This window comes from Bombus vancouverensis, chromosome 11, assembly GCF_051014615.1.
Source record: "Bombus vancouverensis nearcticus chromosome 11, iyBomVanc1_principal, whole genome shotgun sequence".
NCBI classification, from domain to species: Eukaryota; Metazoa; Arthropoda; class Insecta; order Hymenoptera; family Apidae; genus Bombus; species Bombus vancouverensis.
The window spans coordinates 6,407,742-6,435,497 of NC_134921.1; the positions used below are offsets into that span (position 1 = coordinate 6,407,742).

Genomic DNA, 27,756 nt, shown 5'->3' on the forward strand with positions numbered 1-27,756 from the left:
CGCCCTCTCCCCCGCGACGTCGATTCATTTTTATTTACGAGCCGATGCCCTCTACTCCATTCTACGTTCTACGTTTCTTCCTCTTTTTTTTTCATGCGCTTCTCTTTTCCTCTTCTTCAACCCACTATTGGAATCATTATCGACGTATCGGGTATCGCGACACACGCGACCATCCTTTTGCAATCGAATCAAAGCAACTCATCTTCTCGATGAATTTACTCCTCGTTATTTTTCGTTTTTTAATTAGATCGTCCTGGGCTCGAGTTGCTTTTAGACCTGAAGCTTCTTTGATGGAAATGGAAACTGCGAAACTCGCGAATAGATACAGAGATAAGTCGGCTACCTCTGTTCTCAACGTTCTGTTCTCTAGTTGAATTTCACTTTATGTTGAAACGTACATATACAGCGAGAGTTAAACGGGGTTACTTTGAAGGCACGAAATTTATTCGAGAATTCCTAAAAGTATGTTGCATCGATTGAAGATTGATTGAAAAGGTATAAAGTATGATGCGCTATGGAATACCAACTAATAGCAAAAGATATAACTAAACTTGTAGATAAGTTATTTTTGTAAGGCTTACGCTCACTTCCGACTCTCGCTGTATTTTATTCTAAATTTCGATATCTACGATCAAATTAATAGCCAAGTCATTTATTTTTTATTAATCATTTCCCTTAGATACGATTAAAATAGATAAAATATACAAAAGTGTTAAAATCGTAACGCGTTTACCAATCCACAAATAAATTTAGAAACAATTTTTTTTATTTCAAGGGTATTAATCCGTTACGTGATATCTGATCAAACATAGAAATCGTTGCGTTTGTTGAGAACCGAACTCGTTACTATCCTGAATAAGTCGTGCTTTGGAATACAAGGGATTCCGGAAGGTGGCCAACAAAACGAGATTTCAAAAGATTTGTTTGCAATTGATGCGCGACTCGTATTGATTATTAAGAAAAACAGACTGTCGGTCATGAACAGGGTGATGGGAACAACGCGATGTTTCCGACACGAAGGAAATATTTGTCGAAGCAAATTCGTCCGCGTCGAATCAGCAGACTGTAATTGGATTTAATTGCCGCGCCAATTCTGCTAAAGTACGAGCTTTATCATTAATTGTCCGACCCGGTAATTAAGTTATACGCGCCAGATGCAAGGCCAAAGAAAGAGAGCAAAGGCGAAAAACAGAGTGAGCTTTTTATTGTTCAATTACAATCTGGTCTCGCGTGAGCCGATGAATACCACTACATCACCCACGTTGTATCAAACGTTTATCCCATGGTTTTCAAGATCGAGCTATCGGTCGAAAATCGTCCGCATGCAGGGAATCTATTTTCGCGTCCACGGGATCAGAACTCGCGATACGCTGTTTATGGGGTTTTTATTGCATCGTCGAAACGAGAATCGAACTCGCCCATCGACGAAGAAGCATCTCGTAATCGATTCGATTTTGCACGAACGAAAAAAAATGTGTTACAAGCGCACACATAGACAGAGGGCAGCGATAGGATGGAGGAGTGAGGAAGATCGAGATCGATGCGGGAAATGTTGCCGAAATTCGATGTGCGGGAACAACGTGCATTCCCCCGTTTATTTTTATTCAATATAACCACCCGTTGGCGACGATATTCGAATCAGGCACGAGCGATCTCTTGAACCCTGTTAAAAATGGCGTGCGCGTTAAAACGAGCAAATAGAAATAAAGGGCAGACAGCTGGTACAACAAAAATGGTGGCTCGTAAAGAGTCGACGATTTAGGATCGCGGCTCTATTTCGATCAACGACGGTCGAATCGAAACCGAACCATGCATATCGTAATGCTTTTCCGGCCGAAGTGGTGCACATCGTGTTCCGTGTTCAGCGACGTGTTCCCGTCGCACCGGGTGAAAAAGTCGCGTAAAATTTCGACCGACTAGGCGAACAATTCCGCTACGTTCAGAACTTCATCAATTCGCGGATTAAACAATGAACGAGATGAAACCCGACGGAGTTTTCTGCCTGTTGGACGCTGCAAGAGCTTTGATCGCCTTTTTTCTTTTTAATTTTTTGTAAATTTCTTTTTTTTTTTTTTTTTTGTCTCTCTGAAGACTGGAGCCCGTTAAATCGACCGAATTTTTCCACGTTGATTTCGCTCTTAATTACGTGCGTACGCTCTCTAGTCCATCTACATGTTCTACACCGTTATACTATGTCGTGTTGAAATGTTTCCAGAGTGGAATCTCTCGATGGTTCGATACCAGCGAGGGGGTGTTATTAAAAGAATATTCAAGGCGACACGTGGACAGGAGACGCGGAAATAACAGCTGTGAGACATCTGGCATCTGGCATTTCGTTGCTGAACGGTTGAAAGAATCTTTCTCTTGTAGCGATTGCCTCCTCGTCGATGCGTTTTACGTCCGAATGAATTCTCTTTATTATTACTTGGTTGCCAGGTAAAACCGGTATCTGAAATTGAATAAAATTAAACGCGTTTAAAAACGATTCTCTGTTTGTATACGACGAATATCGGGAAATAAATTTTTCAAGAGATATCTAATTCAATTGGGTAGATTCAGTCGGAAGAAATGTAACAAATTAAAAATGTAGAATGGCAGACGCGAGCAGTTCGTTCGTGTTTGTTAGAATCTTCCCTGGCTTAAACGATGTCACGTGTTTGCGGTGACGTTAATTTTTCCTGTGGAAAATATGACGAGAGAGGGCAAATACAGGCCGCTTGAGAATTTCAAACTCTGCAAATCGTGAAACATTACGCTGAACGATGAAATTTCTTTTTGCATAAACCGTCGGTGAAATTCATAAATTATAAATTTTAATCGTTCGAACGTTTCATGGTGAATGAGATTCGTCTTCTCTGCCTTCGTCTCTGCCACGGGCGAATAACGATACTTGTTTGCATAAAATATTCGTTAGTCATGGGGCTAGCGGTTGGAAACATTTTGATAACAATGCGAGCGATTATCGAGCTTCAAATGGAAACTCGCGAAGATCCTGATTCTTTATAAGATGCTTGTTAAGATGTATCGAAAATTTGTGAAACTTTTTCATATAATAAAACGCGTATCGTCTCTCGAATGCGGTATATTTCATACTTTCAGGTTTGGATAATATTCTCATGAAGAAACGGGCTAAAAAGTTAGTTTATTAAAGCATCATTTTCTAATAAGCTTGTTTATTAAAGTTCCATAAGATTAAGCTCCTGTAAAGTTTGTTCGTTAAAGCGTGACTTACTCGAAACCGAAACTACTTTGCTACGGACGACAAGACACCGATCTATTTAGCCGTTCCTCCGTGTTTCGTAACTTTTTTAATATGACATCGTAATTAAACATTATTCCACTATGAAAAGTACTATACATGTTCTATATTATTATTACTCGTAGAAACGTCATTTAGTTAGCTATTCATGATTACACGATCAGGGTACAATTACAGCGGTAATTAACATCCAAATATCCATCACACTCGATGTTGTTCTATGTAAGTAGAATAGGCCAGTCATTTATCAGCCATTCTCATCGTACGTTTGTTACCGATTTCTCAATTATTTATGCCGCTTCAAAAAGTGAACGTGGCACTAAAAATTAATCAGTTTTGTGTCGTTAATGCCGTAAGACATTTACAAACCACAAAAATTTATAATTTTTCATCGAATATAAAATCACACTTTCCACTTGTTTTCGTGACGTAACAAGTTTTTCATCTTACAAACGCGTTACTGGAAAATGTCAACCGACGCTTCACAGAAGAAGGCAGGAACGCAGCATAGTTCAAAACCGTTGGTCGTACGAGTACACGAATATATATATATATATATAGACAATCGTCGACGGAAAATATGATTATACGACATCAGCTGACAAGTGAGGTATGCATCGTCTTGCGACGAACAACGCCTTATCGATTCTTACCCAGTTTCTGGGTACAGCGTGCTTAAGGGTAGCTCGCGACGTCACGTATCCAATAATTCTCCAGGGCTTTCGAAACATACGGTCCATCGCGAGCAACTTCTGTCCCTCCTGTAAATCACATTAAGCCCTCGCAGTCCTATGACCGCACGTTACTAGACGATATATCAATAGAAGGCGCGTGGTTACAGAGGCAAATTTCTCTTTCGAACTGTCCGCATTTCGAAACGCGTCTAAGTGGACGTAATACTCCGTCAAATCTTTATGAATGGCTTGATTCACGCTCTTCAAATCTGCAAACGATAGGACCACGACTGGTAACGAGAAAACGATATAATTTCCCCGACTCTCGAGCGTGGTAGACGAGACAGTAATAATCCTGGAGAGTAAGACAGAGATAGACAGATAGATAGATAGAGAGAGAGAGCGAGGGAGCGTGAAAAAGGGTAAAGGATGAATTCAAGAGACAGCAGAGCGGTATTGGCTCGAAATATCTCTCGTCTCTGCCACTTTTCCAACTCCGACGCGTGCATTCTTGATATACGAGCGAACTGTCCTCGATTTTCTCGAGTGCATTCCTCAGATCGGAAAGCCGATAGCGTGTCGATAAATTACACCGGCAGATTCCCCGACCGATTTTTATTTATTCATCGTGGCAATGGGCTACCCTAGCCTTGCCTGACCGACATACATGGGAACCGTGTGGACGATGGGGAAACTCCGGCTTTGCCTTATGGACCGACCATGTACGTGCACAGGGCGAGGGGCAAGATCGTAGAGAGAGAAACGAAAGAAAGAGGCAGAGTGGAGGGAATTACGGGGCGAAGTAAACTTCTCTCGCGTCAAGTCTGATAAGGATGAAGCGGCTTCGACGCTGTCGCCGGAAAAATACGGGATCAACCGTGTCGATGGTGTAGTGTACGTGCACGTGGCCATTGTTCCTATTTTGGGACCTGTGAAATTTTCACGCTACTGCTTTTAACTCCTTCGTATCCGTGAACAAGACACTTCTAGATGCAATTTCCTCTATAAATTCGTAAATATCGTGAGGTATCACGTTTGCGTATGTGAAACAACTAATCGTATTGAACGTAAGTTATATACAATGGCTGGCGGAAGTATTTCAACGCTTGTAGAAACTTTTTATCAGTGTATTGCATACGCTGTACGAAATTTTTAATATTAACGTTGTAACAAGACACGACCACCATAATTTCATTGGTAAAATTTGAAGCCAATCACGATAGTCCTGTCTCATTAGAGTGCTGGTGAAATTTTAGGAGGATTCGTGTAACACATATAGTATGCTTCATAGTAGGTGTTCGAGTACTTTTACAAGCCATTGTTAAAATTAATGAGTTGTAATCTTGCATGAATTACTAAAATTACAACGTTTCACATGATTCTTTGATAGCAACTATGGCACGATCCCTGAACGATCCTATGATAGGAACTCTGGCAACTCACGAGCGGCTCTAGCTTCTCAATCATATATGCAATACGTTTTTACCACGTACAACTAAGTCTCTACATAGATCTATGCATCTCAATTTTCAATGAATACCATAGCCTAAGCATCTGACACATTTCTTTTAGTTTGCTCATATCTTATCTTACACTTCACCCTTTACGCTTATCATTTACTCTACAGATATGTTTGATTTTTGGAAACAAATTCTCCTTTATCTTTCCTTATGCCAATTAATATGTAGCGACACTCGGCAACAATGTATATCGCCGAAGCGAAGTGCCTAATGAGCCATCAATATCCCAAGGGTCCTTTCGTCGAATGTTCGAAAAGAAGGCGTGCGTGGCAACGGTCGCGGACGCCTAACAAACGCGTGGATAGTGGGAATACTACTGAGGGGCGACAAAAAGAAAAGAATCGAATCCGATCGACAGTTAGGTTCGAACCAGGAAGCGATAAAATCGAGTTGTAATCGGGCAGCGAGATCGACTAGCGAAACCGAAAGCGATACACGACGCGATCAAAAGAAGACACTTGTTAATAAATGTATTGTTGATCTAAACACCGAGTGATTATTTAACGCAGTATACCCAATAACACCTCAAATATTTAGCCTTAATCCTCGACAAGCGGAGACTAGATCATATACTGCCAGGAATATTTTACTATGTACGGATGAAACGTAAAGTCGACTGAATGTGGTAATAAAATTTACTTAGAAAATAAAATCTTCGTATAAAGATCATAAAAGAAAGTCTTGATGAGTACCTCTGTTTCCGTGTAAAAAAATAGAAGATGTGATTTATCGCGTTCTTGCCTGCACTGTTCACATAAATGTAACGGAAAGTAACGAGTATAAAATTAGCCTTCTTTATTCGAGGGTTAAATATTGAAAGATATAATGAAGTATCTTGTTCATAGCGTTGTACGAAGAAAATTACGTTGCGAGATACCTGATCCCCGTGACTGCATAGATGACGAATGAACGTTCGAAGAGATGGAATAGATGAAATGTGGTGGCGATCGAGGGAAATGGATCACGGATATTGCTGGTGCAGTACGCGGCTGAGAATCGGTTTAAAGGATAAGTAAAATAGGGCGTAAAATTTTACGTAACGACGGTTTCGTAGCTTCTTTCTTTATAGCTGCGTAACGAAGCACGGAACGGGCAAGTTAGAACGATTCTTCTGATTCGAATCGTACCGCGTTGCGGCCGTGCATTTTATCTCGGCCGTATTTTTCTACGGTTTCACTTTTAAGCGCGATCGTCGCCGCGATATTACGGCGCTCGGTCGTGATTGAAAGAACGATAGAGCAGCAGGATTGTTTTTAGTGCATCCGCCGGGGGTCACCGAAGGGAATTTATGAGGTGATTTTAGAATCCGAAATGGGTTGTAAATCTTCTTTAAGTGAGAATGGTGAGATATTGAAGAGAAAAAGGGCTGAACGGGTTAATCTGTTTGTACGACGTAGTCAGAGCTTCTTGATACCCTTTTGCTTCTCACGTATGACGCTATTAAGCTTAACATTATCGAGTAATAAGTAGCACGCAAAATGTCGTGCTTTGTACTTTGGTAGTAAACATGTTATCGACTGGTGTTAAGGAATCGTACTGAATGCTTCATGGGTCGCTGTGATAAACCAGGCTTCTCGTATAAACTACAAGGCACTTGAAAACTTTATTCGCCTTTTAGTAGTGGTATTTTAACTGTTCGATATATATAAAACAGAGGGGAAATTCGATTTATTATATTATATGCTGGTCTCGTGATAAACTTTCCACGTTGTCGTTAAACGAGAAACAAGAGAAAAAGTATGATTATCATCCAAGTGGAAAAGCCTATAGCGGAAATTCCGAAAATTCAATTGTTTAGACGAACCGCAAGCTAAACGAAACAACCACGTTCCATCCCTACGTTGAACGGGTCCCGAGGAAATTTGTAAACACGAATAATCGAGCCCGCTTAAGCGCGCTGCGATACTCGATGTGTTACACGTTTTAACAGTGCATTAACTACCGAGAGGGGGCGGCGTGGTCGATGGGAAACATTGGGTGCGAACGCGTGCTAACGCAAACGCGTTGATTAATCTTCCCTCATTCGTTGGGCCGCGACGCGTTACTCTTTCACGGCTAAATGAAAAATCCACACGCCTTCAACAATGGGTCATCCTGACGGACACCTTTGAGTCGCCCACACTTCTCGTTCTCATCAAAGAAAAATCCTCCGTGACATTGTTACGCATTTAGTAGAGCAACAAAATATACGACATTTCTACTGAAATTTGAAATTCGAGTAAAAGAAGTTGTAATGTAATATGTATAAAGAAAGCGATCGTGTCAAAGTGTACAAGTTATTGGAATTTAATATAAAGAATAACGAAGAAACAATACGGAGCACATAATGGTTCAAGAACAAAAAGCTCTTCTGTCTTTCACGGTATGCTATTTGTAGACTTTCTTAGTCGATTAGTCAGTCAGAGTACGATTTTTGCCTTAACCAAAGACTCAAGGTTTTCATGTCAGGTATCGTAGAATTTGTAGAATCGAGAGTTATAGATGCGCACCATATCCTTGAAGAAGATACGTTCTGACGTTTCTCCAGAATTGTAGCTAGTTTCATCGTCATGGAGTCGATTGACTTTGGCACATGTATCTGTGATCAGTATCGGTCAATCGATCGCCTGAAGATAAAGTCACCTGGAATGAAACGTATCTTCGTATCTTCCTGGTATCACAACGTATTTTCCTGAGAAATAGGTATGGCTCATACTGGAAGAAACCACGATTATGAAGATTATAATATATACAATTTATATATTTAATTTCCTGGTAGCAAAGCTACCTGCGGTACAGGTGAAACTTTCTTCAAAAACACGCATCATTCAACTCACATCTGAAAGTTTCGATCTTAACAATTCTGCAATTTCTGCTCCACATATTCCGAATGTCGTTCGAGAGCTACTCGTCAAAATCGCGTGTTACCGTTTGTTCGCAATAATCTACGATCTTACGACACAGTAACGTAATTACAAGCAGTTTATTATAGTGTACGATATCATCGTAAAGATGATCGTGTGGGTTTCGTCGACCGACCGCATAATTAATTTTCTTCTACGCGAGAAAAAGACCTTAACAGGTCATATCGCATAAAATATAGCTTTTCTATTGCCAGTTCTTTCTCTCTGCCTCTTGGTGTGTTATAGAATATCCTGGTTGGAGTAGTTTAAAATATCATGGCTGTACGCGGAAGCTCCCCCCCTGGCAAATTCTTCCGAACGCATTTTTGCCGGAAGTAAAAAGAGAAGGGTCCCGGATGGAGGGAGAACGAACGGGTTCCTGGTGAAGCTATCGGTATTCTAATTACTCGCAGCACGAAAACAGCTAGCAGGAAGTCGGAACGCGTAATTACAGTCGGGGACGGCGCCTTATTAAGGTATCTCATTTTCTTCGAGGCTGCCGGAGGTGGGAGGAGGGGCGGGGGTTTCCACCGACTGGTCGATGGCTTCTCCGTACTTCTTCATCGAGTTTTATCCAATAAAGCCCGCGCGTTGATCTTCGTCGTTGGAAAATACGATCCACCGAGCTCGGTCACGAGCGAACAGCCACGATGGTCAACATCGATGGCTAATACCGTGAGCAAAAAGCACCCTTTCCGGCTTAGTTAGTTTCTCCTGGCTGGTAGAGAGAACACGAGCTCGTTGGAAACGAGCGAAGACACTTGGCAATTGAATTAGGTCGGACGTGAACTGCAAGATCCTTGTTAACAATGAAGCGAAATTTCGCGATACGTTCGAACGCGTCTGCCACAAGGAAAATCCAGTTTCCGTTGGGTTGGATGCACAGTCGCTTTTACGCGGGAAGTTACGATTCGGCGAGATTGACGCGCGGCTTACAGGCCACACAGTGGTCAATGCATTAATGTAGGAAACCGCGAGACTTCATGATTTTCATAGTCGACGATGATAATTAGTTTCAATTTAGTTCAGAGCGCGGCGAACAGTTGCCGTCGTGCGACTATCATCGCTCTGAATTAGACGAGCCGCGGCGACTTTAATACGCGAAACGATAATCACGGATAATTCAGTCAAATGGAAATTATCACTCAGGAAAATCAGGGGAGCGAATTAGCACTAAAAGCGACGGATCTTTTAAACGGCTGACGTGATTACCCAGCGAACCGCTCACGGTGCACACAGATTTCTCAGATCGCAGTTTCGATCTCGCTCCTCGATCTCGCTCCTCGATCTCGCTTCTCGATCTACTCCCCCTCGATTCAAATCCCGCGTTGGATTCGACTTTTAGTTTTGTGCAACTTCATCACCGAGATTCCAGGCTTTAATGACAGAACTTTACTCGTCATTTGCTTTTCGACGCATGCCGAGTACGTTGGCTTTTACTCTCGGTAGAGAATTTAAAGGCAATCCCCTTCTCGCCTATACTACATCGTACACCGACATCTACAAGCTTTTGAGGGTAACACAGCCGCACAGATCAAGGGAGTATAAGGACGAGACTGTGCTGGCTTGTGGGCGTTTCAGGCTTACATCAACGCTGATTAATTTTGGAAGATTAGCAAACGATCTGTTCTCTCTCTCTCTTTCTCTCTTTTTCTCTTACTAGTATTAAAGAGAAACAGTGGAATGGTGTACGAATCAGCAATGTGTCGGTATCGAATCGCGTTAATTAGCCAACGCCTGTTAGAAGAGGAAGAAGTAGAAAGAGAATGAAGGGAAAGGTTGTGACACACGAGGGACTCGAGAATCTTTCAGCAATCTGCGAAACATTGTGAAGTCTCGCGGATTGGCTGAGAGTTTAACATGCTTTCAACCTAAAGTTACATACATTCGCGATTAAAAGGAAAGTACTTTCGAGTTGCAAGAACAGTTGCGAGCCTCTGAAAACGGCGCGCTTTCTTGGCACGTTCTCATACGCGGGCTTTCATGCGAACGTTACGACTATTGCAGTCTGGGGAGTTTCGAGCGAGAATTAGCTCGGCGCGATTAAGCTTACGCCCCCGGATCGAGATAATCGTTAGCGCCAAGTGATTTAGATACGGCTACGGTCGCCATGGAAAACTTTGTATGTATCCCCGGCGCCGTTCTTAATCCTAACGGCTCTATTATGGGAAGACAATAGACGCGTGCTGCGATTTCTTTTAAATAAGATTATAGCGAAGAGAAGATTAATATCTGCTATGGTTAAGAATTTTATGATCCGTTTTAATCGTACCGTTGGCCATCCCATTAAGAATCAAGCGATAAAGTAACGCTTAAAAATTATGTAAATGAAATATTATTAAAAAACTTAAAGCAACTAACATATTCTTTTGCAAAGGTATGTGAGTGTAAAGGTATATAAATAATGTAAAAAAAAAGATTTTTAACAAACGTTTGGTATTTCCGTTTAGAAGCATAGTGTTAGAAAGCAGAAGCTAATAACGTAAATAAATTGAAGAAAAAGCTGCAAATAAAACGTTAACGCAATATTGGTCCTTTATAGGTCAATCGTATAATGTGTAGTATTGGTAATTGTCATATTTTCAAAGGATCATTTGTGCCAGGCAAAATGAATGGATTGGAAAGAATTTAACAATGAATATATTGTTTCAACAGCAAATAACACAGGTTTAATGTAATTTATTTGTGAAGGTATGATTTATTTAATGGTAATCTGTGTTTGAGTATTTGTAGCGTGTGTTGGAAAGGGTGTGTCTGCTTTATCTTTACGTACCATGATTGATGGAAAATTTCTAGAAAAATAGTGATGCGAGTAGACGCGAAGTAGATATAAAGTTCATAGTGGTGAATGATGAACTGTGGAGTGACTTGTGCAATAAAATTATAAAGCTGGATCATGCAATCTGACGAATTAGGATATGCGTTTTAAATGGCTCGAAGTAAGTTTAATTTTTTAGTTGGTTTAATGGATGGTTTTATTGCTGTTACGTGCGTTGGTAAAACGGTTTAGAAATTTATGGGAAAATATGTGTGTTTTGGAGAGTAAGAGGTTAAGAAGCTCGTAAATTTGAATCAGAGTTTGGGAACTGTAGAGTAATTTCTCTTTGCTAATTAAATTATACTGGTCTTCTGTAACTCGATTTCTAATTAATCGTAGAGAAAAATCATATTTGACTCCAATTTCTCTTCGATTGTTTGTTAGCATAATAAAATAGTATGATAGACCCGTAACAAGTAAGCAAACGTAAAATTTAACACTTTCAGAGCGAATGTTTCTTTTAATAACGAAACCGATAATATAATGCTATAGATTATAGTATACTCAAATTAAAAAAGGCGAAAGAGTTACGTGTAATTTTTATATTTATGATGAATCGTATAATTCAGTATGTTTCATATCCTGGAATTCATCGTTAGCCTTACTAGGATTAAAAACATAGATGCACGATTTCACGAACCTAAAACTAATGCAATCGTTCAAAAGAAATTCACCACTCGTCACGTTATAAACGATCACTGTAAACATCTCGTCTTTCTGTCTAATTATACAAAGTGAATTATTTAAAATATCTATTGCAATCGCATTTTCTAATTAATCATGCGATTTCTACTACACGATGCACATAGGCACCAGACGAGAGACGAAAGTAATCGGGGATCGATAGAGCCGTAGTGCGATCGGTCTTTGGGGAAATATTTGCAGAGGCAAGGGGTAAGTTCTCGGTTATATAGACGCTGGTGATCTTATTTCTGTCGAAAACTGGACGTACCTTCGGACCGGATGGATTTTGAGTGCATTAAAGATGGAGGCAATATCGGCGATGGGATTATCTTTGGACGGGCGATATCACGAACGAAAATACTCTCGTTGCAGTCGAACGGAGCGAACAGTTCGTCGCAGGACCGTGTCCGAGGATTAAGCGAGAATTACCTTGGATTCCGGATCTCGAATTCCGCCCACTTAATCCTGTTTCTGTCGGTCTACGTATACGCGCGCAACTTGAATGCCATTTTCTTGTTCGTATAATTCTTTGCCGGTTAATCTTAAATCCTCTGTTAATTGCATCGTTGTAAGAGACACTGCGAACGCCACCCTCCATGGAAATTTTCTTATTACCTTTTTCCTTGCTGCGTTTCGAGGAATGAATAACGAGACTCGTGTTTTCTAAAGAGATTGGGGCTCGCGTTGACTTGCTTTAAAATTATTCTTGTGTCATATTCGCGGCGGGCCGAGAGAAAATTAAGTGTCACAAAAACCGCAACAACTTTCAAGATAATAACATAAACTCAAAAATCTCCATTTTTATTTAAAGCGCTTGAAGCAGTTTTTTAAATTGTATGTCGCTCAGCCCTGTTCTTTTCTTATGGTATATAAGACCCGAAATGAATGTATATTTTAATAGGTAGTGTTAAAATATAGATGAGTTTTAAATATAATTTTACTCTCTTTTATATGTTCTACGTTCTTTATGAATAAAATATTGCAAAAAAAAAGATATCTAAAGAAGTACAAACACAAAGAGGAAGTAAAGAGAATAGCAAAATTAATTATTAGATTACACAATATTTATTTTTTCTAAGAACTTATATTTTTAAAAAACAAGGAAAAGGAATTCACAAAGAAAAAGGTAGTAATTTCCCAAGTGGAATTTCAAGGATCGGACAATTAAACACGGTTCCGCGGTGCACTCGACGACCACGCCAGCCTGACGGATATTTTTGTTTCCAGGTGAGACTGTGCTGAAACGACACGTGCTCCAAGGATGCGAGAAATCGCCGGCCCATTAGAGTTCCATCCCGTGAGGCAAGCGTTGCCGAGCGGAGCGTAAAACGAAGCGTATCCACCTAGGATTCTTCCAGAAACCATAAGAGAATGCAATCCTCTAGAACGCTGGAGGGATAATAAAACAGCAGAGTATTCCTTAAACGACAAGGCCATGGGAAGAAGAGCGCGGTTCTATCGAAGAACCTTCGAATAAATATGAAGAAAGAGGAGTTCTACGAGATTTCACGAACCGAGAGGAAAACATTGTCTACCGTCGAAGGATCTTCAATTATCACATTTCGGGTGGAACGAGCGTGTTCTCGGTTGTCTTAATCTCGGTTCGATTCATGCAAACCTCGAAACGACGTGAGAATCAAAAGAGTAGCGAGCTGTTGAAACTGGATGTCGTGAACATGGTAAAGATAACCGATCGAACGAGATCGTATCGAGCCTCCTCGTGATCTAGCCAATCGTTTCTCATGAAAATAACCGTTGGAATCGAAGAACGCGGTGAAGCGAACTCAAAGAAACCACGAAGAGTATAGGAAAGTGGCATAAGAACGAGAGTAACCCAGTTCTCGTTGGCTCGTCGGTTTCATTTGGATATCTCGATTCCCTTTATCTTGGTCGATTTCCATTCCTGGCGACGAACGTCCCGTCGTTTCACATCCTCCCACGTCGTGTACATAAAAATATAACGAGCACCGGCACGGCTTATGGGGGACAACGGGGGACCAAGGGTGAAAGGGAAGAGGATAGAGCGAGGCCACGCGATATACTCGCAGTATTGGCCGGTATAATGTCATAAAACCTGCAGAACAGTCCATCTACGTGAGCGGTAAAGCCGTGGACGACGTCCTAACGCTCGGAATTGGTACACTGGGCATTCGTCCCGGACACTTTCGACGGTTGCTTTATAGTATTCCACGCTATAGGCGAGGACTGCTTCTTCAAAGAATCATCGTCCATTTCGACGAATTCTCTCGGTCACTATCGCAACTGGATAAACGTTTTGTAAACAGTTCTCTCGTGTTTTTAGGCCAGACGATTTCTGATAGATCCTTCGTAAAGCGAAGCAAGAACTATTTTATACGAGTGTTACCATCGTTCGTTCGAATAAGGTAGTCAGCGAACTACCAAAGATTTTGAATTTTCCAGACGCTTCACATTTAAAAAGTATACTCGTAATGGAATAAATTCTCTCGTTGCAAAAACTATTGCCCATTCCAGCTTTCAAGTCTTGATGTAAACAGGTCGGCCAAAGATCTTTTAAGAACCATCAAAACTTTTTATACGAAGACAATGCTTAATCTCCAATATTCTTCGTAAAACTATCAACGAGATAAACCAATTTCATAAAAATTCTAAGAGTATCACTGCTTTTATCGTTGTTATGTCCACGTGCAAGTGTTTCCTGCACACTTCACTGCACGATATCTGAGTACGAATCACGAAAAATGGATCAAGTGCACGTGAAATCGTCGAGGTCGACCTCGAGGAGCAATCCGACGAAAATGGCGTGCGAGAAAGCGAGCAGGCGGCTCAGGACGATCTTGGTGAAGGCATCCCGTCTTGGCGTCTCGACGACGGAAGTTGCCAAGCTGCCCAGCGCCAAGAAACTCATCCCGCAGAGAGATCACGGATGGAAGTTGGCGGTGTTCCTCCTGGTGATGTTCGGCGGTGGCGTGATCGTTGCGTTAGCCTGTACGGCGAGGAAAGGCTGTTCGAAGCTGGAGGAGATCGTAAGTAACATTTTCAATGAGTTTCTTCGTCGAAAACGTCTGTTTAAAATTTATCGTTTTGGCTGAATTTCGGAAAAGGATATGTAAATCTTTATATGTATATATAGATCAGAGGAAGCTTTCGATATTTTTGGTGAATTAGAATTTTTCGTATTTTTTATCTTAGCGAAGTTTCAAAACTAATGCGTTTTTCAAAAAATTTTCTATGTGGAAGATAATATTATTTAATTGAAAAGTTTACAGAGAAGATTGTTAGACTATATATAAACTTTTTATAAGGAATAATAGGACATTATATAGGCATGAAATTAACTTAAATATCAGTGGATAGAATAAATTCAGTATCGAAAAATATTATTATGATTAACGTAGAACTAATTTAAACGTTTGACAGCATAAATTTAACGCAGAGAAATAATAAAAAAAGAGATTCAGTTCGAATGTTTATATTATCTGACCTTGTTTGCGAGTTAAAACTGTTTTACTGTTTCAATAATTCCCGCTGGATAGCGTGCTTGCGTAATTAATTCCATTCAAATATTTACGAGCCATACTTTCATATCTTATGTATGATTCCGATGAATATTTGCAAACGCTCTTTTGATATTGCGTGAATTATATCCCTTCGTAGCGCTCGATAAGAGTAACATATATAAAAATTGTCGACCGATAATTTTTGCTAAAATACGAATTATCTCTGATATATTTCTATCGTTCTGAATTTATTCACAGAGAGTCTCTGTGTTTCAACGCTCGTTTCACCTGAATTAGTATCATTTTAATGTTTCTTCAAAAATGTTAAAAAAGAGCAATGGGAAAACTTTCACGAGCAAAAAGAACTAACGAGATAGACCGACTTCTCCTTTCTTTTAAATGAAATGGTATATCTTTTTCGACCTTTTCTTTTTCTATAATGGACCTTCAAACGAATCACTGGACGCACGAGAAGAGGATAATTGAAGACCGTTTTAAATCCCTTTGTTACGAGGCAATGTTATACATACTGATGAGGCGAATTAGGCTCGTACGGTTACACGAGTGCTCGTAAACGAGAAAATGTTGCGCGTATAAGTACGGAGAGATTTGAAAGCACGGTCACGGCAAAAATATGTATAGACTTGAGTACAAAGAGATCTAAAATGGCCGTCGATGATCTGCATTCATAAATCCTTGCATTCGTCTGTGAGAATTCTTTGTCACGCGAAGAGAAGAAAAAAAGAGAACGCATTTAAAATTCACTATTCTTTCTAACCAGTAAAGTCCGTGCTTTATTTCAAATTTATGGAATAAATCTTCCCTCGAATCCTGCCTCTCGGGTGAAAAACATTTTGCATTTGGGAAACTTGAAAACGGCAGTCGCGACAAATAGCCACTCTTCTAAATCTACTCTAATATCTGTTTTCAATCCGCGCTGCAGACAACACCTATACTTTACCGCATCCGACGGAACCACGATGATAAAACTATATTCTCAACTGAACCATCCCGATAGGAAACTAAAGATCCGGATCAAACTCTGTGGGGAGATTTCCATCGATCTAGGGAAATAACGCTTTACGTCTGACTATGGTCGCTTTATTCTACTGTCGCGGTTCAACGTGACACTAACACCACTCCGTTGTGGAAACAGAAGGGGCATGCGATTAAACGTGACCTTTCGCGCGACAACTCATTGGGTTTTCTCCTCTTGGAGCCTAAAACTTTCTGGATAGTGGTTGTCCGACCACAGGAGATAGGACGTGCATGCGCGAGATATCGACTAGAGTGTCTGTGCCAAGAGAGAAAGGAAAAGGGCGAGAAAGTAAAGCGTCGGAACGGCGTGGAGAGAGAAAGCCATCGAACGGAGTGTCTGGCTCGTGTACAAGAAACTAGCATGATGAAGAGAGAGTGAGAGGAAGCGGGAGCGAGACAAAGAGTCAGAGTGAAACGGAGCGAGAGAGAGCCGTGTTAACGATGTTTCGTGTAGAGAGGAGACCGGGCGCTGAAATTACAGATCAAGGGGTTTCTAAACAATTACGCTGTCGGCAGGAGGTCAGACCGAACAGCGTGAGGTTAGAGGTTACGGCTCGCAGGAGCCGAGGCTTGCGGCCTGCGGCTGGTTGCGGACGAGGGTCGAGGCTAACAGGAAGTGCTCTCTCACCGCTGGCCAATGGCCGGGTTGGCTACATCGGCGACTGGCTAGAGGAGCGGAGCACCACTCTCCTATCCTCTGATATTCCCTTGGGCACCGACCGGGTTCCATTGTCCCTTCAGGGCAAAGAGAGATAGATACGTCGAAGCGGGTGAATTTCGGAGGGCGATGGTAAGAGTGGGATGGTTTCAGCGGGTGTGGTACGGCGGTCGAGTGTGTGCTCCGAGGCGAAGGCGAACCTTACCGCGGCTTTCTCCATGGGAAAGCCTGTACACAACGTTACGCGCGGATCGATCGGTCGCAATAACCACAACTTGGAAAGTTCTCTCTCTTTGAATGGTCGGCAGGATTGGTAGCGATTTTCACTGACGCGGCACGAAGCCGGTCTCGTGATCATCGGGGCTAACCGGCTGATTGCCGGTCAGAAACATCGCCTCCGGGCTTCTCCAACCGAAGCTTTCCCTGACGCGTTAGCGAACCGAACCCTTTCAAGGTATTCCCTTTTTCTCCTTCTCTCTACGCTTGTCCGTCTTCCTCGATCCCTCTATTCAACCTTCCTTCCTTTAACCTCCGCTTACGTCACTAAGTTACCTCGTGCTGCTCGTGTTGCACGTGCGAATCTGGTTTCTTGAGCTCGATTCAGGGTCCTTGACGTACTAGTCTACCCATAGACGAGACCAGGAAGCATGACCGAGACCCTTTGATGTCCGCAAGCAGATCGGTCTCCGGGCCATTGCTTATATAAAGCTTGTTAACGCTATCTCGCTACACGGTTGATGGGCGTACATGCATATTCGGTTAGGCGAGCCGAGATATGGAACACCGGCCGAGATGGTGCGTGAAATGTAAAGTAGGACGATCTCTGTTATCGTAGTTGCCCATATCTGAGCAAGTATCTATTCGGAGGAACCAGCGCAAATTTCGTTATTCCTGTATACCACGATTTAACCGATTCTCACCTTAGTATCATCTATCAAAACTGATATACGGAAGAAATTAGAAAGAAGATAGACGAGAAGTGGGAATCCCACAATCGTTATCAAAATTCCATAAATTAACCGACCTCCGCTTCATCATCATCTATCAGATATATAATAAAGATATAAAACCCAAGGAGCTAAAAATGTAAGAAAAGGAACAGCATTACGGAGATATGGAAGAATGTACGATGTCGAAAGGTACAAAAATTGCCACGATCTAGAAGCCAGAGGAAAAGGAAGAAGGAAGTAATCGAGAAATACGAGGGCAATGAAACAATAGACAGGGTAAAACTGGACTGGCCGCGTTTCCACTGGCGATTCCACGTTGAAAATCCACGTCTACGCCGTCAAATCCCATCACGGGGACGGCATAAATTTCTCTGGCGGCTGAAACCAACCTCCCTTTTCATTCCCTGGCTCGCCCGGCCCTATAGATACCTCCTCGCAATGTCATGACTCGCTTGCGTTCCCGCAACCGTGTCACACGAAGCAGAGAGCGGACATTTATGATTCCGTTCGTTCCTCATCATGCGTGGAGAACGCGCCTGGCTACCGTTCCACACTCTGCACACACGTACGCGTAGACACGGGTATACATTCACGGGCATGTAGCACAAGCTTGCGTGAACGCACGGCTCGTTGTATATAGGGTGTTTTTCGAAATTCTAGTCACGCTGACTCGATTGCAATAATTTCTAGAAATTGAAGCCACGAAACAAAATCGCGTTCGTCCCAGTGTCCCGAGGGAAGAGCGGATAGGTGTATATATTTTTTTAATTGGACCTGGTCGAGCGAAAAATTTGCAACGCGAATACCGTGGCTGAGTATCGCCGTCAAACGAGAGAACACTGTAAGCATTAGTTCGAAAAGTTTAATTTTGTGAAAAGGCTGGCTCGAATAAGTGGTGTCCGCGATGTGATTGGTAAATCTTTCGCCATTGGAACTGAATATAGCACGCAATCGATTTTTTATAGTATGTTACGAATGCGCGACAATGGTTTTAATCGTCGTTCTGGTCGCTTTTTTCTCTATTTTTCATACGTGAGTTCTTTTGTCACTTTGAAATTTGTCCAAAAGGTCTATAGATTTCCTTTTAGAAATCCTGAACCTGAAATCGAAAGGTTCGAAGTTCAAATGAAAGAAAAATACGAATCTCCGGATCGTCGCTCAGCGATTGAATCGGTCGATTCGCTTCCACTCTGCAATTTGTGTTTGTGTTTCAACGTCAAACGGCACTTGGTCACGGAGGAAGTTCTCTCTGAAGAATACTTGAATTAACTCTTTAAGCGGCGAGAGTGGATATATCCGAGAAAGTAGGTTTTTCATACGATAGATCGAGTGGATATATCCATCACTGTCTTTATTTGTTTGGGGGAACGTGATTGCCCGTTCGGGTGAGATCCTTTCCTCTATTTCCTTGTCTGTCCACTCTATCACCGATGGAAGCGTTCTTAACAACTCTCAACAACTCTCAATCGAGTACTTCTAGTTTAACTATCCTATAAAAAACATTAATAAACTCTCACACTATTATCTCCAATTTGTCATTCAATTTTAAAATTAATACTCTGATTAGAAGCTCCATTCTTTATATATATTTGTTATTTAATTTTATTCATACATAAATATTGATTTTTAAAATATTGGTTATAAAACTTCATGAATTTGTCGTCTATTGCTAAAAGGCTTATGTCTTTGGATCGCATAGGTTGATTCTCTTCTTAATTATATCATATTAAATTACACTCTTAATCGCTAAAACTATAACGATATTTTACCATCCATACAATTTGACTCATCGTATCTTTCTCTTACTATCTTCATTTTTCAAAGTGATATATATTCGTGAAAGTAATATATTCAAAGTCATATGATACATAATTTAATCAGGTGAAATTGTATTATTTAAAACCCACTATACATCAAAATAAAATTAGTCAGAGGAAATAACAAGTACCCTCCACTAGACGTCACTCGATGAATGCTCATCGACCAACGAAAAGTCAGCCCCCATGGTTAAGGCCATAATGATCAATTACACGGACCATCGTTGTATGTTGTCGCGTATGGACGTACGCTGGTACGACTCGTTAGAGAAGACAGGTGGCATCCACGCTGTCGGGCGTTGCACGCGAATCAACTAGAAATCACCCGATCCGCGGACAGATTCACAGAGACCAGCACAATTTCGAGGTAACCTCGGGAAAGCTGTGTGGGATGTCCGTCAGTAGTGTCAGGAATATGATCCTCGACTGCTCGTCGCATCAGATTTGTCTCTACGTCTTGTAATTAATTAATGCATTGATTTACCCACCAGTTACGCCATTCGATTTCCCCGCTTATGATTAATCAACAGGAATACGAAAAAAGGCGATTCTACTCGATTTCGATGAAATATTCGTCTTGGTGGGATTTCCACTGGCAAATACTTGTGACAAAGGATGACAAATTGTCAAACTTGCACGAGGATTTATCAGGAATGGAAATATGAGTAAACTAGAGGATTTCGATCTGTGATTAATGAACACGGATTTCAGTTTTATTCCCCAACACGCAGGAAATATTCTTTTGAGATATAGTTTTTAAAATATGTAGCTATAAATTTATGAAAAAAAAAGAGATTTTAAATTTGGTTGATAGGAAATCTCGCGATATGAGTCCAGAATCGAAGAAGATACGAGATTTGCACATGTCGAGGATAAAATTCGGCTGTCAAGAGAATACGCACAGATCGTAGATACAAACGAAGTTGCAACTGGGACACATTCTTGGCAACAGTGCGATAGGAATCAATAGTTGAACTAGTTACAAATTAACATTCAACCGAAGTACGAATTTGGATTTGAGCATGACACAAATCAGTAATAGTGTAAATATATTTTATGCAACCAGTCAGAGTTAACCCACGTTTGTTTGACTGTAAACTAATACGTATACGTCACAAAGTATTAGTACGCTTCATCTACGGTGTTTCCATGTTTCCATCCGTTATTTACATATGTACGTATGTTTCTAAGAAACTGCCACCAAATCAAATTAATATCAAATTAAACTGCATTAGACGTGGTCGATTAAAATGAGCCTGGGAAACGAGGGACGCAAGCACGGCAGTTAGTTGTTCCGTTGTCTCGTAACAATAGAACGACGAGTGTCATTAGGAGCAATTTTCTTCGCTAAACAACGCGATGTTGGATGTTTTACGGTGCAATCAGGGTAACAAGCAATCACTCAAACGGATTAAACAAAATTTCGTAAAGGTTAGTCGGCCCAGGAAGAACGTCGAGGGAAAACACAGATAGAGACATAACGAACGAAAATTGGAACGCTCGAGCAGCAAAGTAAATCACATTGAAGCCGTGCAAAGGATCCACACGACCTTGTTTCGTTTCCTGTCACGGTATCGAGAAGGCCGACATGACGATGGCGCGCTGCGACGCTGCTCCGCGCTAGAAAAACGAATGCAAATGGAGAAACGCTTTCGAACGAGCCACGTCGATCCGATTACCGTCGCGACCCGTGGACGGGTGTCACCGGCCATTAGTGGGAACTCGAATTTCAAATCCCGTTTCCGTGATTACCGCACCGGAAACGAATCCGTGAAAGAGAAGAGGTACGAAGAAATGGAGAGAGAGAGAGAGAGAGAGAGAAAAGAACAAAAATACACGGTTGGGAGGTGGTTGAAGGGAAAGCACGGATCTGTGACAGCTGCTGATCATTCCGTGGAATCCTTCTGTCGGTGATCGAAAAGTCGAGCTTCTGAATATCAATTTGTCCGCAGAGTTGCTGACATTCTACGCCATGTGACTTTAATCGCGGTTCGGGATTATCAAACGGGAGAGAGGGAAGTTTTTGGTCGCTTTATCAAAGTCGGCCCTCGGTAATAAGTCGTTGCTCGAACGAATCAAAGGAAGAGCCATTTCGAAGTTGAACCAAGATGGATATCGTTGGATTCTCATCTAAGGAATAACGAAATGTTTTTTCGAGGTCGAAGAGATTCGATGGAAGTTTGCATGGGACTTACAGGGTCGGTCGATGATTTTATCACCAACGATTAATCTGTCTTTGACCTTTCGAGTCATTCTTCCCCAGGCTAATAAAGGATGTTCGCCCCGACTGACGCAATTCAAAATTTCAGTAGATCGATGCAAAAGGCAGAGAACTAAAACTGGGTAAGATCTCAGAGCCAAGATATCTTTAAAGATGGATAAGAATTCAAAGAGAAATATTGTTGCAAAGATCTCGAGTAGAAAAGGAACGCGATAGTCAGACAATCGAAACCCACGCTCCTATCGTTATAAATATGGCATCACCGCAAAAAATACAATCTCCATTTCAACAAATCGACCTGCCCTAGACCCATCCATCACGCATCGAATCGAAATCAAAATCCACGCGGCATCTTTCATATCAGCCATAACGCTGAACGATCCTACACTGAACGGCGTTAGCAGCATGCAGTGTTCCACGATAATGTCGAGCCTTCGTGACATAAAAGGTGGCAAAAGCAATGAGGAGCGGAGGAGGAGAGGCGGAAGGAAGCAGTGTAAATAGAAAACGAGAGAGAAGGTAAAAGAGACAGGCGTAAGAGGGAAGAGAAAGGAAGAAAGGGAGGGAGCGAGAAGGTGGTGAAAGAGCGAGTGGAAGCTGGCAGGAGGGGTTAGGTTCGTCGGATGGGTCGAATGGGTGGTGGATGGGCGGTGGATGGGCGCTAGAGCGTAACCTGATATAGCTGCCAGCAAGCTGCCGTAGACCGGTATCGTATCCTCCTCCCGTTCCTCCCTTCTCTGAGTCGGTGTCCCACCTTCAGCTTCCATCCTTCTTTGCCTCCACTCTTCGTCTGACTGCATACGCTTCCTAGAGATGCACGGTTACCCAGGAATATTCCCAACGTAAATGCAGCATCGATGTTTTCTCAGCGTCGAGGCATGTAGACGATTCTCCCTGTCTTTCGCTTGTTCCTTTCTCTCCTCCATCGTCCATTTCGTATTCCTATTCTCCTTATTCTTTTCCTCGATGCTGGTTCTGGTTTATCAGCCTTTCTTTCTCTTCTTTCTCGTCTGCTTCGGATGTTACATCGTACCGATGCCTTTTTATTCGCTGATCCAGAATACAGCAGCTGTTACAGCCAGGAGACAGCCTAATAGGGCAACTGCTCGATATTCGCTCGAGACAATCGCGGGTCCTTCGACCTTAAACCTGAGCGTAGGCGTAGGCGAGACGATCCCCGGAATTGAATATCGTTTTGCAACGGCTGCCATCCGGTTAGAAGCGCACCGTCTTTTATCTTCGGTAGCTTCATTGCTCCGAGAGAAATTTGTAGGAAGTGGTCTGATTACGTAACACAAGGTGGCTGTAGAAATAATCTCGCTACTCTGCGGTAAAGTTTCTACGAAAGCCAGGCCGCAAGAATTGTGTCGGAAAATTCGAACGCTACAGCTCTACGATTATGTTCTACTTCTTTTCACTTGGTATTCTTTTCCGAATCGAAGCGCGGCAAAGTTTCACCCGGGATCTTCGATATCTAAAATTCATTGTTTCCGCCCTAGCATCTTCTTAGCTTAGAAGAATTTCCGAGCTTTCATCTTGAAATTACCTCGCTGCTCTTCTTAACGCGGAGAAACAAGAGGAAAAAGGAGCAACTATCGAAGAACTTCGCCGAGATGAAAATTGATTACGCGATTTCTCCTCTTTCATACCCTCCCCTAACGCTTGCGTTACGTCATAATATTACGCAAGGGATGAAAAAGGAAGGAGGTGCAACGAATAAATAGTAAAATAGCGAGATTGTACGGTCTCATTATCGCAATTCACCTGTGATAGTTATGAAATATTCCTAGCGTCATTACGGTTTCTGCAAATACACGCTAGCAAACTAAGGGCGGTGAGTTCCGCGCGGGCTATCAGCGCGTTTTCGCCGCACGCGCCGGCTGATGGTAGCTGTTGTGCTTGCTCCTTTTGTTCTCAGTTGTTTCGCGAAATTCTCGGGAATTCATTGCCGACACACGGTAGACAAATGCAGCAAATAGAATTACCCTACTCGCAGTGAATTATTAAACGTATATTCGTGATGTATTCTTAATTAAAGTCCCTGTGATTCGTCGCGCAGAACGTTGATGAGTACTCTTAGCGTTACCCACGTAGGAGGGTGGATCTCATCGTGTGGTCGCAAATATTATGAATTTTAATTAAAAACAAACTAATCTTCACGGTCTTTTTGACAGTCGGTTTAGATGTCGACAGGTTATAGGTCATTCTGGATTTAGCATTTTTCATGATAAAGAGATCGAAAGAAAGTCACGAATCGCGGTTTGTAGAACGTTTGTTTATTTATTCACAAGCTCGATGAAAATGAAAGTTCCTGTGGTAGGAGGTAGTAAAATATTTTAACCACTATTCTACCGCTTTCTCTTTTATATTTCAGTTACGTATGACATGATTTCATACTACGTTTCACAAAAACGCGATTGCCTTTCAAGGAAACGCTCTCTAATTAAACTAAAAGACTATTTAAAATATAACCTGCAATTTTTCTGAAAAGCACCACGCTGTACCGTGAAAACCAAGTCTATAGTATTCAAAAACTTCAATCCCTTTTTAAAGGCAACAATAGAAGTAATCTTACATCATTAGTCAACACTCTAACTGCTCCATTAAACCAAGTTAAACGACTTTATTTAATAATTTTCTTCGTAGATGAAATTAATTCTCGTTTAATAACGCCGAGTCAGTGTTGGCCATGAAGTTTCATTTTCGATATTTACGTCTTTTGTTCCCTTCTTGTATTTTTTCCCGCGGAATTGGAGCGCTAGCTCCGTGAGTCACATGTAGTGGCAGCCACTCAAACAAGCGTAATTTCTCGTCGATCTGGGGCAGGGGGGTGGGCCTATTAACCTCGGTAAAACGCACCGGCTAATTAGCTCCGCCTCGTCGATACTCGTTATAAACCGTTCTTATCGATATCATAGGTTTGGAACGACACCATTACCGAAGTTCAGTTCGTGGGAACGGTTTTGTCCTCCGTTTAGGGCAACTTGAGAACTCCATTATCCTCGTGGACCGCTCCCTGCAGGCATTCCCGAAAACCAAGCAACACCATTGACCAAGATCCTCCAGAAGGCGGAACGAGGATTGTTGTAACTAAATGGCCTTGAACTCTATTAGATACCGGAATTCGGGTATTAAAATCTCTTTTTACACGTCCGCATTCTCCGCCGGTCGTGTCATAACGGCGTAATGCAGCCGATTAATGCTAAGGTTACGCAACTAGTAATTAGACGGTGTGGGTATTCGTTAAGCGTTAATGTTGCTTGTAACGTGTGTTTATTATGTTGTTGGAACACGATCTCTAATGGGCTATCTTGGTTACGAGTGTTGGAATTGTTTTCGAGAATTGGAGGATGGTCTTCTGTTTCATTAGTGGGTAGATTAATAAAAGAAAGATTCATAAAACTAATGCATTAGTAAAAATCGTCATTATCGGAAGATTGAATGATATACTGGCGTTTTAAGGTTTAATAGTAGTAATTAAGATAGTTGGAGATCTCGTTGCTTGGATCGAACATTGCCGTATAAACTTGAAATAGCTGGATATCTTAAGAGTAGTAAAAGTTTGAACTACCGTGATTATCTAAGTATTCGATTAAGGGCTACGCTCGTGTAACGCTTATTATCTCGTCGGTAACCTATTAGAATTATTTTCCAATCTTTCCAGAATACACTGTGCTACTTGTATCATTTAGTTCGAGTAAAGACTAGAAAATTATATATCATTCGGTTTGCTAGATTATGTATTGCACAAATCTTTGGAACTTAAGTATTTAAAATAGGAAGGATATTCGTATAACATTGATCATATCTTTTCGATAATCTATCAAAATTGTTTCGTAATTTTTTTAAAAGATCCTACATTATTTTGTCATATTACTTGTAAAATTTAATCGAAATGACAAATAGAAAATACTTGCTAAATAATATACGTTTCAATGAATACATTGATCATGAATTTTACAAGCATTATTTATAATAAAAAACACGTTTGTTTAAAATCTCCTCAATAACTTATCAGAATCATTTGGCAATTCTTCCAAAACATCCGGTAAACTTTCACTGTAATATTCATAATATTTGGTCCAAATAACAAATAGAAAATATTTGTAGCGTGCTGTTTATCAATCAGGAAGTTGAGTCATGAATTCCACAGGTTTGACATTTTATTGGAAGACAGGTAATGAAAGTGTTACAGTCCATAGATTCACGTAGCTTCCTTGAATAATAAAATTACACGCAAAATTAATTTCCCCGCCAGACGCTTCTGGCGCAGCTTGGCGGCTCGTTAATCGCAGTCCGTTATGTTTACATCGCATTAAAATTACATCCCAACTTAGGAAATTTATAACACAACGAATTTTCCATCGGTCGATTCACGCGAGCGCACTGCGCCTATCTTTTACAATCATCAATCATCCTTGCCAAGAGATCAACCATACCAAGAAGACGACGCGAGTGAACAGTCAACTCTTTACTTTACTCTTCCAAATTCTCAAAATCTACCCTAAATAGAATAACAATAATTCGAAGAGAAACTTTTTAACGTTTTAAATTTTCAACCTTCATAAGGAATAGATAACATATTTGTGATTCTTAGGGTTTCAATCCCATTCTGGTTCATTTGCAGACCTGAAACTGTATCTTAAAGGGACAAGGTTAGGTATCTGCGGTGAAGAAGTGAACTGAAATGTTACGAAACGTCAAAATAAAGACGCAGCTTACTGATAACACGATTGAAACCCGAAGAATCACAGGTATGTCAATTTTAAACGTTACGAATCTTGCAAAACTCTTGGAATACTGATTACCGAGGAAAGATGGATTATCTTACGTCTTTTACGCTTTAAGCTTTCCATTAAAACCCTGTTAAACCGGTAGAAGCTGAAGTCAGTGGAAGTTGCTGGTAAGGTAACCATCAGTAGCGATTCACTGGCTGCAAATCTTGGAAAATCCTAATTGACTACGATTCGTTAATCCCGGCACCTCGAAGAAGATCGTCGGAATGTCACGTTAGGCGAAACATCCGATTCCCTGTCGATCTATCGATATTCTTGTAAAAATACGCTTTCGCCGAGCGTGGCTGGCAGCTCGTCGTTGCTCAGCCGTCCATGGCCGATAAAACGACGAGACGAGCGTGGCGGACAATTTCGTTTTCGCCTGACGAGAGTTCCAAACGAGCCCAGTAACAGCATCGGTGCCAGCAGCAGCCAGCATCGAACCGATCTACGTAGGATCTGGCAGCAGCTGCAGCGGCGCCCGTGACTGCAGCTGCATCGAGGTCGACCGTATGGAGGAGAGAAAGAGGTGTGTGCACGTGAAGAGAGAAAGAGAGAGAGAGAGAAGGGTGTGAGAAAGGGAGAAAGAGGAAAGGGTGCGGGGGAAAGGGTTCTTGCATCCGGCAGGGTGCAAGTGCTGACGTGTAGCAGCGTGCACGTATTGCAAAATAGAGGCAGAGGACGGTTGATGCAGGGTAAAGAGTGTGTGCAACGATGGAAAAGAGAAGCTTGGACGATGCGCCAGCCGTGCAGCCTACCACGTGGACCACCCGTTTTTAAAGAGCTTGTATCGAGATTCTTTTTGGACCGGACTACTGTCCGGGAGATTGCCTATTTCAAATCGTTCTGGATTATGAATTTGCAATGTACATTTTACACTTCGAGCGGGACGCGTGACTATGAACAGTCTGGCTATTGGGATACTTGGAATTCTTATACGGTGTCAAGCTATTGAATATTTTATCGTATATGTAGATTCGC

General features: G+C 41.6%; 1 protein-coding gene across 2 annotated transcripts in view; it reads left to right on the plus strand.

Moving 5' to 3' along the window:
- The window catches only part of LOC117166321 (uncharacterized), a 101,860-nt gene that overhangs the window by 4,490 nt on the left and 69,614 nt on the right, over positions 1-27,756 (plus strand). For both annotated transcript variants that reach the window (XM_076622715.1, XM_033350192.2), the window contains exon 2: positions 13,065-14,842. In XM_076622715.1, coding sequence (XP_076478830.1) covers positions 14,558-14,842 — 285 coding nt within the window. In that variant the 5' untranslated portion in view covers positions 13,065-14,557. The remainder of the gene's footprint in view (positions 1-13,064; positions 14,843-27,756) is intronic.